We start from the raw sequence: 15695 nt of genomic DNA, 5'->3' as shown, positions 1-15695 counted from the left end.
GCTTGTTTGTGAGTATATAGTATATATGAATTGGACAATGTGGTAGAGAAAAGGTGTGGTGTCTATTTTGAATAGCATACCAAGTTGCTCTGATGGCGTTATGTAAACCATAAAATTGAGTGATTGGAGGATAAAAATTGTGTTTGGCACAAAATATGTCGTACGATTGAATTAGACTACCATTCTCATCTAGTAGATCATATACGTAAAAAATATCTCTATCTGCTCATCTCTTGAAGTAAATAGGTTTGTAATCTACTTTTATGTTATTATTGTACCATAGGTGTTGATATATGTTGTCATCTTCATCGACACAATTTGAAAAGATGTATAGATCAGAAAGTACCTCCTTCCAAAAAATATTTTGAAATAAACATTTTGATCATTCCTAGTTGCCTGGATAGAAGTATAGGTTTTTGTATGTGAGGAAACCAGTTTATCCTGAGAAAAATCCATTTGGTCAGACAGAGGTCATGGCGCAATACCTTTTCACCTCTGATCAGGGAGTTCAACACTCACAACCTGTATGAATGGTAAAAGACTGACAGTCGCCCTACCATACAGTTGTATCAATTAGAAATGTTAAATATATATGTGTATTTTAAATGCGTTAATTTTATAAAATGGTTCAATTATCTAAATTTTGAAAATCAGTTTTTTTTTATTCAGATATAAATAGAACCAATTTTATTGCTTGAAGGAAATGTTTTTTTTCTTTTAGGGAAAAACATGTCAACCCACACTATCTGTCTCATTAGAGTAAGAATGTTTCATATATTACAACGTTACCATGATAATATGTTATGAATGTCTGTGTTCACCTACAGAAAAACACCTTTAACCATGTTTTACCCATGGCCAATTACTGAAAAACAAAAACTAATGATAATTGATAATTTTGTTAGATTATCACCTTGGTACTGTGATACTTAAAAAGAATGATTATATTTTACAGTTTTGAGCTTATGTCATGAATTGACACTAAGCTTACTGTATAACATATGCATGAAATATTTACGTGTACTTTTTTTGTGAATTGGAGCTTTCAAATTATTTCATGAGTACAAACTTTTGTGGTAAGCCCTTTCAACAATAATTTAACAATGATATATCCAACAATATCCATTGTATTTATGTTTGTTGTTCCATAGCAACCATGAAAACAATGAAAGTTTATATAACAAATGTTTCGGGTTATACAGTAGTAAATACAAATGTAATTTTATTTTGTGTGCTATTTTGTTACATGAATAATGTTTTTTTTTTAATATGCCAACTGTTGATGTGTTGAGGGTATTCTGACTTGTAGTTATGTGAAGAAATCATGGCATCTCCCTGAAAATTGTTTCAAAATTAACAGTTCACTGACAAAAACCATCTTGTGTTGTATTTGAGTTAATGTTATGTATTTGAAAAGACAGCCCTTCTTCTTTTCATAAAGCCTGAAACTTCACCGACTGAAAGGACTCGGCACTTGGGTACGAAAATGTTTATATGGGAAAGAATGAATAATGTATCAGCTGAACGTCTTTCAAAAACATTTGCGATGAATAATCACTGAATCGGTTCTTTGAGAAATATACTAACATTGGCAAATGTTTGTAAAAAATACCATGAAGGAAACTAATAGGAAGGAGTGATGAAAAATATCCTGCCCGTTCTGGGGCTTGAGCTAGTGCCCTTTCACTCTCAAGGCAAACATCCTACCATTAGGCTAAAGAGAAATTCCTGCTTACCTGATCTAGTAAGGTGACTTTATATTCTCTACTTTTACAAAATAATTTTGCCATGACTGAAAAGATATCAAAATGGAAAACAAAAAAATCACACATACTGCCCTCTTGGGTACAATCAACTCAATATTTTGACAAGTACAATCCATTGTCAGTATGTTATCAGGTAGAATTCATTGTCAACATGTCGACAGGTACAATTGATTGTCAACATGTCAAGTACAATCCGCTGTCAATATGTCGTCAGGTACAATCCATTGTCAATATGTCGTCAGGTACAATCCATTGTCAACATGTGATCAGGTACAATCCATTGTCAACATGTGATCAGGTACAATCCATTGTCAGTATGTCATCAGGTACAATCCATTGTCAATATGTCGACAGGTACAACCCATTGTCAACATGTCGTCAGATACAATTCATTGTCAACATGTCGAGTACAATCCGCTGTCAATATGTCGTCAGGTACAATCCATTGTCAACATGTGATCAGGTACAATCCATTGTCAATATGTCGACAGGGATACAATATATTGTCAATATGTCGTCGTTAATAATCCATTGTCAACATGTAGGATACAATCCCCTGTCAATATGTTGACAGGTACTATCCATTGTCGACACGTCGTGAGGTACAATCCATTGTCATCACGTCGTCAGGTACAATCCATTGTCAACACGTCGAGAGGTACAATCCATTGTCAACATGTCAAGTGCAATCAATTGTCAACATGTCAAGTGCAATCCATTGTCGTTAACACGTCATCAGGGACAATCCATTGTCAACACGTCGTCAGGTACAATCCATTGTCAACACGTCGTCAGGTACAATCCATTGTCGACACGTCGTCAGGTACAATCCATTGTCGACACGTCGTCAGGTACAATCCATTGTCAACATGTCGTCTGGTACAATCTCTGTCGACAAGTACCATTCATTGTCAATAATCGTGAGGTACAATCTTGTGTCTATATCGTAAGGCAAACCCATTGTAAAAAAAGTCGTCAGGTAAAGTAAATCCGCTGTCAGTATATAATAAGGTAAATTCCTTTGTTCAGGTCAAATAAACCACTGTGAACAAATATATCTTAAGGTAAAATCCTTTGTCTATGTCGTCAGGTATAACCCATTACATGTCGACAAGTACCATCCATTGTCAATATATCGAAAGGTATAATCCTATGTTTATGTCGTCAGGTAAATCCACTGTCAGCATTTTGTTAGGTAAGTCAACTGTCCCAAGTTAGGTATAATATTATATCGTCAGGTAAAAACAGCAGCGTCTTGGGGATGAGGCCGGGAATCTCAAGCCGAGGGGGATTCTTAAGTTCAGCAAGCCTAATATTTGACAGCTGAAGAATCTTACCCAAAGGGAGTGAATAGGTATTTTTTTCATTCATATTTAGTTAGTTTTGTATTGTGTTTTCGTTTTAAATGATTCATTACAAAAAACGTAAGAAAAGTACCATTACTGAGAGTATTTATTAGCATGTGTATCAACAAGATCCAAATTTGGCAATTCGTAGTTCCTTGTGCATGCATCTACTTTTATCAAACTCACACCTGAAAGTAAAAATATAATGGGAAAACAAATCATGACGTAATTGATATTAATAGTATCGACAAAGCCTACCATTCAATGACTGACTGTACAGTGGTTTGGATAATTATATGTATTTAGTACATCTCTTCTAAAACCACATACTGCTTTTTCTACAGACAGTATTTTGATAGTGTTTAAATTAGAGTTAAAACTCTTAACACATAATCAAAGGTTTGGTTTGGTTTGTTTTTGTTTAACGTCCTATTAACAGCCAGGGTCATTTAAGGACGTGCCAGGTTTGGGGGTGGAGGAAAGCCGGAGTACCCGGAGAAAAACCACCGGCCTACAGTCAGTACCTGGCAACTGCCCCACGTAGGTTTCGAACCCAGAGGTGGAGGGCTAGTGATGAAGTGTCGGGACACCTTAACCACTCGGCCACCGCGGCCCCTCATAATCAAAGGAGATAAAACATGTGGTATATATGGACAAAAAGGGAAAACAATTTTTAATGAAAGTTTTTATATCCAATGGCTCACTGTGAAATTCCCTTTTCTAGTACATGCATGTCAGTCATATAGGCGTTAATTACGTTAATTACAGCTATGTTATTGCATTAAAACGTTGATTATGATATTGTCAAATTAGCGACTATTTAAGAGCACAGGAGGCAAAAGAGGTTGCTCTGGTGGGCAAATCCCGAAAACGAAAGATCACAAGAGAACGAATGTTAGTTTATTAGGCGCCCCGAAATTCATCATGACCAGAGGAAATTGGTTTCTCCTTGTAATCTGAACTACGATTACTATTGCAAACCGAAGAAAAATTGCAAAATATCAAAATTCGGGAACCCATGTTAATCACACAAATACACGACCAGGTATTCCGAAATGGCAAACATCTTCTGCTTCATACACATCTGTGAGGGTAACTAGAAGGATATCAGGGAGGTCGATGTCATATATTATTTATTTATAATAGGTTGTAACAATACATTTAAGATACATACCTTAACTATTATAACATTTTACCTCAGACAGGTAAAACACATACATAATAGGTTGTAACAATACATTTAAGATACATATCCTACCTATTATAACATTATACCTCAGACAGGTAACATACCCTAGCTATTATAACATTTTACCTCAGACAGGTAACATACCCTAGCTATTATAACATTTTACCTCAGACAGGTAACATACCCTAGCTATTATAACATTTTACTTCAGACAGGTAACATACCCAAGCTATTATAACATTTTACCTCCGACAGGTAACATACCCTAGCTATTATAACATTTTACCTCCGACAGGTACCATAGCCTAGCTATTATAACATTTTACCTCGGACAGGTAACATACCCTAGCTATTATAACATTTTACCTCAGACAGGTAACATACCCTAGCTATTATAACATTTTACCTCAGACAGGTAAAACACACCTGTATGTGATATCCTTTGTTCCAGCGATACCTTTTTTTTTCAGGAATGTGACAGTTCATCGCTCCATGTATCTTTCTTACATTGATTTAAACACAGCATTCAAACTCGTTTTCGTCTTTATGCTTGTTGCTATAGTCCTATAACATAAGACTTCGAAGGTTCATAAGTTATATAGTTACCTACATGTATATATAGTCTATAGTTACCGATATGTATAGTCTATAAGGACCGATATGTAGTCTATAGTTAACTATATATAGTCTATAATTACCAATATATAGTCTATAATTACCGATATATAGTCTGTAGTTACCGATATATAGTCTATAGTTACCGATATGTATAGTCTATAGTTACCAATATAAAGTCTATATTTACCCATATATATAGTCTATAATTACCGATATATAGTCTGTAGTTACCGATATATTGTCTATAGCGACCGATACATAGTCTATAGTTACCAATATATAGTCTATAGTTACCGATATATAGTCTATACTTACCGATATATAGTCTATAATTACCGATATATAGTCTGTAGTTACCGATATATAGTCTATAGTTATCGATATATAGTCTGTAGTTACCGATATATATATAGTCTATAGGTACCGATATATAGTCTATAGCGACCGATATATAGTCTATAGTTACCGATATATAGTCTATAGTGACCGATATATAGTCTATAGTGACCTATATATAGTCTATAGCGACCGATATATAGTCTATAGTGACCTATATATAGTCTATAGCGACCGATATATAGTCTATAGTGACCGATATATAGTCTATAGTTACCGATATATAGTCTATAGTTACCGATATATATAGTCTATAGTTACCGATATATAGTCTATAATTACCGATATATAGTCTATAGTTACCGATATATAGTCTATAATTACCGATATATAGTCTATAGCTACCGATATATAGTCTATAGTTAACTATGTATAGTCTATAGTTACCGATGTATAGTCTATAGTTACATGTATATAGTCTATAGTTACCTATATATAGTCTATAGTTACCTATATATAGTCTATAGTTACCTATATATAGTCTATAGTTACCGATGTATAGTCTATAGTTACCGATATATATAGTCTATAGTTACCGATGTATAGTCTATAGTTACCGATGTATAGTCTATAGTTACCGATATATAGTCTATAGTTACCGATACATATATATATAGTCTATAGCGACCGATATATATAGTCTATAGTTACCGATGTATAGTCTATAGTTACCTATATATAGTCTATAGTTACCGATATATAGTCTATAGTTACCGATATATAGTCTATAATTATCAATACATAGTCTATAGTGCCCGATATATATAGTCTATAATTACCGATATGTAGTCTATAGTTACCGATGTATTGTCTATAGTGACCGATATATAGTCTATAGTGACCGATATATAGTCTATAGTTACCGATATATAGTCTAGCGACCGATATGTAGTCAATAGTTACCGATGTATTGACTATAGTGCCCGATATATATAGTCTTAAATGACCGATATATAGTCTATAGTTACCGATATATAGTCTATAGCGACCGATATGTAGTCAATAGTTACCGATGTATTGTCTATAGTGCTCGATATATATAGTCTTAAATGACCGATATGTGTAGTCTATATTTACCGATATATATACATGTATATGCTAAAGTGACCGATATATAGTCTATAGTGGTGACTACGTAAGATGATAACTCGCTGATACGGCTAGTAGCGATACATGGAAATAGGAATATAATCATAATGAATTTAACACGATCTACAATTATAACTGACATTCCTTTTGGTCTAACAGTAAACTCTCCAAATTACGCTTTGGTTACTGTGCACACATCAAATAAAAATAATCATTAGTTCAAACATTTGAACGTTATATACTTTTAAACAACAGCTGGTTCCCGTAATCATCTCTTACAAAGTTTATTTTCCATACTGATTACAATGTTTCAATCTTATATACTTTTAAACAACATCAGGCTCCCATTGTTATTAGTTCCAGGTATCATTCTGTATATTGATTACACTGATTGAATGCTATTTTAAGCATCCTCCGAGTCCCGTAAGGCGTCTATCCTCTCCATGGCTGGGTTAAACTCGTGATCCTCCGTCTTTATTCGTGCCGAGTCCTCGTAGCACCTGATAGCCCTGAGTTTGTCCCCGACAGATTGGTAGCAGATCCCCAGGAGGGTGTGTACTATCCAGTATTTATGTCCTCCTTGTAAGTGATCATATTTGAGAACTATAAGCTCTCGCAGTGCTGTTTTTCGTCCTTCGATGTCTCCAAATTCATGGTAACACATGAAGGACAGAAAGACAGCGTACGGAAGTGGAGGAATATCCAACTTTTTGAATTTTTTCGATATTTCTGGTCGTAGGTGTGGAAGACAGAAATCGTCTTGTCCAAATTCGAAGGAAATGCATGCAGTGAACACTGTTTGCAGTTTATGGACTGAAGGGATGCCCAGGTCGCCATGTCCCCCAGAATACATAGCTTTCTGTTCCTTTGTCAATGATGTTGTGTCGTGAAGGTAGTGTGCTGCCAGTACCATTGTCTGTTTGCAGAGTTCCAGGGATTTAAGCAAATTTCCTGTCTGGAAGTAGAACGTGGCCAAATACAACAGATCCGTACCCATTGAAGACCTTGGTATAATCAAGTGTTTCGACTTCTTCAAGCTGTTGTACTTGGCCTTGTTGCTAGTAGCAGTTGTTTGGACTTGGCAAACTTGATCCACTGCCAAATCGTGCACGAGATGCATGGAGTAATAGTACGTTAATACGTCTTCATACGCCGATTCAGATTTTAAGAATAAATTAAACATTCCCACTATCGTCTCGAAAGACTTGATTGTAGGGAAATGCAAAGTTCGTAAATGTTGCACAATGGACGTATCCCGTCGGATGATAAGATCCGAAACAGGTTCAGCCTGCACAAGTTGATCATGTATTGGTGCATGACACAGATACCGAACTATTGTATGACCTGTTCCAAAGCGAAGACAATCCAACTTTAATATTTGATTGTCGGTCAAAATTGTCAATAATATCTGTTGATGATTCCCACAGATCTTTTTTTTAAACATGTTGTTTGTTGGGATGAAATAATTCGGACAGTATCCTGCTCTGACCCATGCTATCAGAATGTTGAAACAAAACCAGAAGCAATTAAACAGGTTCTTGTCTTGCCAGAATGTCTGATCAGAACTTTCCATAGCATAAAAAAGGACTGTTTTCAGAAAATAGGAGCACAGTATGTCATCATCACCGATTACCTCTTTCAATGTGTCTTTCAGTTGTTTCAGGAAATATTTGAGTAAAAAGTAAACTTTGAACTGAACGTGATTAAAAGAGTGAACTAACATCCTCTCTGCTGATATGAACGATATCCTCCATTGCAGTAAGGTGTCGTCCGAACATTTATCTCCTACTGGGACAATATGGCAGCCGTTGAGTACGATCTTGTCTATCAATCTCTGATGTGGCCAGCCATACAGTCGTGATCGAGTTATCCATTCCTTAGCCTCCAAAGGCCAGCTGTCACATTGGAAACAATATACAAGGTCAATATCGAGTAACGCGGACTTCGTAGCACAGCTAGGCCCATTGGATGCAAACAGATCACTTACATGTTGATTCAAAGCCGATATGAATTGTTCTCGATACATATCACTTGAAGCAAAGACTCCGTTCTCAGTTTCAACAAGAGAATTCTTTAAGGGGATACTCTGGATGCCTGCTAGCTGGCCCTCACCAAGCATAAGATTGACATATCCAGGTCGACAGCCTTCCTCTCTCATGTACAGCAATGTCTTACCTCTGTTGTTTGGAGGTACAGAATGGCCAAGACGAGTTACTGTAACACTTCTATTTATTAACATTCGGTCGTAATCAGAATCTGTAAGGTAAAATCCTTCAGCGCGACTTCCGCCATAAAATCTGTGTATATCAGAATCGCCAAACCTGAATGCCTGTTCCATCACTAACTGTGTCTTTCTTCTAATGTCCACCTCTTCTTTTGTTCCAGTACCATTTCTCTCCAAAGCCTTAGACATGAGTACAGACAGTTGCTCACTATCCCTGACATCCATTTCGAAATCTGAATAAATATATATTTTAATAGACACTTCATCAACAAGAATTTTATTTTGTAACATTGTTCGTTGAAATAGAAAAAAACACCTATAATAATAATTTCATGTGTTGCTACGACGTTGTATAGATACAACGCAATACATTCTTCTTTCTCGAGAATCGGAAATAATTGTCCCACGAGTGTTATATAGTTTATGATGATCTACCTCAGGCATAAAAACTGCTTTTAAACGAATTTGATACTGTCTAATAACTGGCTAAACCTAGATATTTTCATCATTATTGCATAATACCAACAAATAACACTGTAAGAAGACATGGGTGGTCAACTAAAACGGAGTACTGAAGTGGCTGAGAAACACTCTCATCGCATGTAGTATGCAACAAGCAGAATATAATTGTATATCATTGTCTTCTTTTGACTACACTAAGGTCAGATAATGTTTACGAGAGATAACATAGTACCCGAGCCGGACAAATGAGTACATAAACATGCAAATATGTCGTACAAAACGTACAAATGAGTACATAAACATACAAATAAGTCTAACAAAACGTACAAATGAGTACATTAACATGCAAATATTCCGTACAAAACGTACAAATGATGCATAAACATGAAAATATGTCGTACAAAACGTACAAATGAGGACATAAACATACAAATATGTCATACAAAACGTACAAATGAGTACATAAACATACAAATATGTCGTACAAAACGTACAAATGATGCATAAACATGCAAATGTATCGTACAAAACGTACAAATGATGCATAAACATGCAAATTTGTCATACAAAACGTACAAATGAGTACATAAACATACAAATATGTCATACAAAACGTACAAATGATGCATAAACATGAAAATATGTCGTACAAAACGTACAAATGAGGACATAAACATACAAATATGTCATACAAAACGTACAAATGAGTACATAAACATACAAATATGTCGTACAAAACGTACAAATGATGCATAAACATGCAAATGTATCGTACAAAACGTACAAATGATGCATAAACATGCAAATTTGTCATACAAAACGTACAAATGAGTACATAAACATACAAATATGTCATACAAAACGTACAAATGATGCATAAACATGCAAATGTGTCGTACAAAACGTACAAATGAGTACATTAACATGCAAATATGTCGTACAAAACGTACAAATGAGGACATAAACATGCAAATATGTCGTACAAAACGTACAAATGAGGACATAAACATGCAAGAGTCGTACAAAACGTACAAATGAGGACATAAACATGCACGAGTCGTACAAAACGTACAAATGAGGACATAAACATGCAAATATGTCGTACAAAACGTACAAATGAGGACATAAACATGCAAATATGTCGTACAAAACGTACAAATGAGGACATAAACATGCAAATATGTCGTACAAAACGTACAAATGAGGACATAAACATGCAAATATGTCGTACAAAACGTACAAATGATGCATAAACATGCAAATGTGTCGTACAAAACGTACAAATGAGTACATTAACATGCAAATATGTCGTACAAAACGTACAAATGAGGACATTAACATGCAAATATTCCGTACAAAACGTACAAATGATGCATAAACATGCAAATATGTCATACAAAACGTACAAATGATGCATAAACATGCAAATATGTCATACAAAACGTACAAATGATGCATAAACATGCAAATATGTCGTACAAAACGTACAAATGAGTACATAAACATGCAAATATGTCATACAAAACGTACAAATGATACATAAACATGCAAATATGTCGTACAAAACGTACAAATGAGTACATAAACATGTACATATGTCGAACAAAACGTACAAATGAGTACATAAACATGTACATATGTCGAACAAAACGTACAAATGAGTACAAAGGCACGCAAATATGTCATACAAAACGTACAAATGAGTACATAAACATGCAAATATGTCATACAAAACGTACAAATGATACATAAACATGCAAATATGTCGTACAAAACGTACACTGGAGGACAAAAACATGATTAACGCTATTACCTTTCATCTCCTTTAATGTTGATTGTACATATTCTCAACTTGATGGTACATGTATCTGGTTAAGGTCGCCATTGCAGAAATACATGTAGTACAGCGTGTGGTCAAAGTTTACTAATAATGTACTTTAACATACGTGACCAGATTTTCTCTGCCTTCGGTAAAACCCAACGTAGGCGTTTCACAGTAAAATCACAGTAGAAGAACGTGTTGGCAGCCAACCGTGACGAACGTGAGTCGAGAAATGTAAACCAGTTTATATAAGGTAGATTACCCATAACTTATCCGGGTATCATGTATTCAACTTTCATTAAATAAGTATTGTTAGCTTGATGAACATTTTTTTTCATTCCTGTTTCGTTGATATATCTGTCAGAGCAAATACATCAATTAAAGCTCATATTTTTGAAAGATTGTAATAGCTTTTGGTATTGTACACAGCAGCATGTCATTGCTTTCAATCGGCCATATATAATTACTAATTGCCGGAATGCAACATATTAAGCTAATTTAAAAGAAAAAAAAACAGAAGTCCTAAGTGTTCCTAAATGGCTAATTTTCCAACGATCTTATCAATAAATCTCATTTAAACAATTTATCAACAAGATACTAGTAATACATTAATGTAGTATGATCTATGTATTGTTTTCTAGATCAATAATATTAAATCAACTTAGAGAGACAACGTAAATATCCATCAGTATGATGACCACAACAGTTTATATATGTTATAAAAAAAATCAAGAACGTTTCGACATACATGTGGTATTTTATTTCATTTGAATGTATGCTTGGCTCGGTAAATACACATGTGTTTGACGTTGTTTAGAAATCTGATATTAATACATTCTTCAGTTTGTCTGATTATAGGGATAGTCCACCTCCCAATCAACAGACATGGTTTTTGACACATAGTTTGACAAATTCTAGTTCCGCCGCATTCTACACGTAGGTGTCAAATTTTAAGACCCTTAGCATTATTGACGAGTCGTTGAAGGATGAACCGGCTGTGTAATGCACTTTGATTCCTTCTGGCTCCACGGTATCTTACTCGCAATTTGTTTTAAATGTGCCAATATCTGGTATCTTTTATACAATCATTTATGTCAAGTCTGGAGTATTATAGACTTTACTTGTTTTATTTTTACAAAGAAATCATTTGCCAACCATTCAATTGTTCGAGATATTTGTACATTATACTTAATACAGCATTATAGATATATCTTTACGTATCAAAAGCCGCTCATAGCAGTGATTGCTGCTCTGTTGAAGTTAGTTCATAAGTGGGTATATTTCTACATTACAGTGGCGGCTACATGTCGTTTCCTTAACCAAACTAATTTCTAAAAGGGTTAGTATCATTTGAGAAGACGACATTGTCTGCATTTGCCTCGATCTCAGGTACAGTGTTGTTTATGAAGCAGAGTATGCCTACCCTTCTGGAACGCCTGGTCTTAATATTCAAATATCGTAACATAAATCATTTCTAAAAATAGATTACAAGTTCTTGTTTTGTTACAAATCTGTTTTCTTGTGTTACTTTTAGTATTGATAACATACTCTTTAATCCTAAAGGACCAGTATGTATGTGTATATATATCACTGGTAGTATAATACCTACACCCTGAACCAATGATTGTTATTATTTGCAAATTTAGTACGCTTTATTCACCTCGGACAAGGACAATAATTGTATATTGTAAAGGTTTTTTTTCCAGTTGTTCAAATATCATGGATTAACAAAAGGGTTTAATAAAAAGATGTATAATTGCGGAAATGATAGAATGGGTCGAGATTTTCTCTGTTCATATTATTGTAATATTATTTATAACTATCCTCGTACAATGAAAATACACGCTTTGGAAACAAAAATCCTTTACACTATTATATATCCTACTCACAGATTGGTATATGTCGTTCCGTCCGTTCCACACACGCTTTGACGTTCTTCACGGTCACATGAATGTTTGAAGAGATCCAGACAAAATACATCGAGAGCTATGTCGGAGGTGGAGACCACGCCCATTCCGGTGAGGACGGAGGAGGGCGTCGGACACGCCCCTCTGTGAGCCACCTGGACTGTTGATCTACGACAATGAGCTTTCAACAACGAACATCTACAACATCAAATCATTTTCAGGTTTGTGATTTTATGAAGACATTGGTCACTGGCGATACAACTCATTCGTCCGTCCAGTATTCGTCAGTGACGCAAGGGCTTAGAAGTGGAAAATCTAAATTGACCAAATCAAAAGAGGGTATATTTCTCCCTGTGGATAATTTGATTGATTTATTTATTGTCTGAAAGTGGATAATTTAATAAGAATGTGGAAAGAATATGAATATGCCAGTCACACGAGGGCAATTCATTAGATATATTGTCGCACCACGCATCCCGTAAGAGTATGCATTGAGTTAGCACAACGACAGATAATGATGGCAGAATTTATTGTATGGCCCTCACATTCCACCACCGCAGGCTAGGGCATGCTTTCTCTGGTGTATCCTTGCATTATATCATAAGTATGTCCTGTACAATGTTTAATGTATGTAACTCTCTCCACTTTTTATGTTTATGAGAATAAAATCTTGTCATTGATGTCAGATGTCTATTAAGAAGAGAGCCTAAAGTAAAAACATGGGGCCTGCTATGTCACAATGCATAGAGTTCGTAGAAGGAGACTATAAAACAGTGTTTCCGGAATTTTCTTCTATTTTGAGAACAAAACAACCCAAGTAACAATAGTTATATTTGCCTTTCTTTCATGTCTGAACTTATTTTCTCTCCGGCTGCTGTTGCTTTGATGTTTGACGTTCATCTTCCTACAGCTATGATCCTGTTAGTTGTTGCGATCACCCAATATAAATAAACATCTATTTTGATTTTCAAACCTGTGTTTATCTTGACTGAACATGCACACCCGTATAACGACTTACTCATTCTGATAAGTATTCCCATCAGTTCCACAAAGGACATTTCTCCCCTTACTCTGACAGCTAACCTGCGTGATAAAACGACAGTATGGGGTACTGTTCGACTGACCACCGCGGCAGTGGATGGCCAACATTGCGACTGAAAAAAAAAATTATTATACCTCATTTTCATCTACATTTACACTGATATGATTGGTCTAAACATTCCCACGTGACATTCAATAACTGAGACATTTTCCTGCAAAACTGCAGCACGAGGGCGACAAGCCCGGGCTGATCTCTGAAAAATATTGATTAGTGTATCATGCAAATTTACATTTGTTCATTTTCGTTCGGTATAATGAAATAGTTATGGCCCTCAGTGTTGAGCTCTATTCTCAAAGGGTCATAACTGTGTAAATGAATAAATAATTATATATACAGATATATAAGACCCCTCGCGCGTTTCCATCCCGGCCAACAAGCGTGGTTAATATAAGTTAATATAACTTGTTTCGCAATTGTTGTAAAATAAATTTACATATATATAATTATATTAAGTCTTAATGACGTCATACTATCGCATTCTAATTTCAGATATTAGTATGATGAGTGGGCAGCTGAAAACTACTTTTTAATCGTTGAATCTTTTTTTTAAATAATACTTTCTCGTGTATCTTTTGGGCAATGCGTTGAGCGGACATCACCGGATGTTATTGATGTATAAAATATTTCCCATTGAGAACATTATTTTAACTGTTAATGTCATTATCTTTTATGACATATATGAGATGCTGTATACATACCCAGTATCAAAGTGATGTAATATGCCGTCATGTTCGTTCTTCAAAACAGGAACCTTAAACGTAAAACAGGTTCCTCTAAACAGAAAATAATTGCCATCGAACGTTTTGTGAGCTTCAACGACTGTTTAATGTGTTGTTATTAAAGCCTTTTTTATATTAGTGTCTAATAAAAAATGTTAGATATTTATGCAAGATACTACCCGACCAGTAGAGGAAGGTAACCGCGTAAAAATACTCAATACAATGTACCATGTCGCCAGCTCGATTATTGTTAATAAGTACGATTACGTTCCGAATGAAATATGAACCTAGAGTTAATTTCAGAGGAATATGTCAACTGATTAATAAAATATGTAGCTGGACTTTTTTTCATAGGTCTGTCAAATATAAATATGTCAACTGATTAATAAAATATGTAGCTGGACTTAATTTCATAGGTCTGTCCAATAGAAATATGTCAACTGATTAATAAAATATGTACCATGACTTTTTTCATAGGTCTGTCAAATAGAAATATGACAACTGATAAATAAAATATGTAACTGGACTTAATTTCATAGGTCTGTCCAATAGAAATATGTCAACTGATTAATAAAATATATAACTGGACTTTATTTCATAGGTCTGTCCAGTAGAAATATGTCAACTGATTAATAAAATGTGTAGCTGGACTTTTTTCATAGGTCTGTCAAATAGAAATATGTCAACTGATTAATAAAATATGTACCATGACTTTTTTCCATAGGTCTGTCAAATAGAAATATGACAACTGATAAATAAAATATGTAACTGGACTTAATTTCATAGGTCTGTCCAATAGAAATATGTCAACTGATTAATAAAATATATAACTTGACTTTATTTCATGGGTCTGTCCAATAGAAATATGTCAACTGATAAATAAAATATGTCTATTTATCCGTAATTCGTCTGTAACAATCTTCACGTAAAAAAACCGGTAAACTTTATTACATAGAACACTTATAATATAATATAATATGTCCTATTGTATTTTATCTTGTCTGCACCATCTGTGCCATACGATATAATGTCACACTAACTTTAGCCTAATAGTA

General features: G+C 34.7%; 2 protein-coding genes and 1 long non-coding RNA gene across 3 annotated transcripts; 1 reads left to right on the top strand and 2 right to left on the bottom strand.

The window, feature by feature from the left end:
• Nucleotides 1-3200: 3200 nt before the first annotated feature.
• Nucleotides 3201-14694, bottom strand: LOC117332889 (agrin-like). The gene is made up of 4 exons (XM_033891954.1): nucleotides 14620-14694; nucleotides 13838-13973; nucleotides 12802-13017; nucleotides 3201-3300 (listed from the first exon to the last, which is right to left on the bottom strand). The coding sequence occupies exons 1-4, from the start codon at nucleotides 14648-14650 to the stop codon at nucleotides 3234-3236; spliced, it is 450 nt and encodes a 149-aa protein (XP_033747845.1). The 5' UTR covers nucleotides 14651-14694; the 3' UTR covers nucleotides 3201-3233.
• Nucleotides 3294-4111, top strand: LOC117332890. Its single transcript, XR_004533801.1, has 2 exons — nucleotides 3294-3511; nucleotides 3741-4111. It is a non-coding gene; the product is annotated as an uncharacterized LOC117332890 (long non-coding RNA).
• Nucleotides 6672-10968, bottom strand: LOC117332888. Its single transcript, XM_033891953.1, has 2 exons — nucleotides 10904-10968; nucleotides 6672-8861 (listed from the first exon to the last, which is right to left on the bottom strand). Exons 1-2 carry the CDS (start codon nucleotides 10908-10910, stop codon nucleotides 6808-6810), a joined length of 2061 nt encoding a protein of 686 aa, XP_033747844.1. The 5' UTR covers nucleotides 10911-10968; the 3' UTR covers nucleotides 6672-6807.
• Nucleotides 14695-15695: the final 1001 nt, after the last annotated feature.

This window comes from Pecten maximus, chromosome 8 (genome assembly GCF_902652985.1).
Source record: "Pecten maximus chromosome 8, xPecMax1.1, whole genome shotgun sequence".
Taxonomy (NCBI): Eukaryota; Metazoa; Mollusca; class Bivalvia; order Pectinida; family Pectinidae; genus Pecten; species Pecten maximus.
This window is presented reverse-complemented; position numbering and strand designations above follow the sequence as displayed.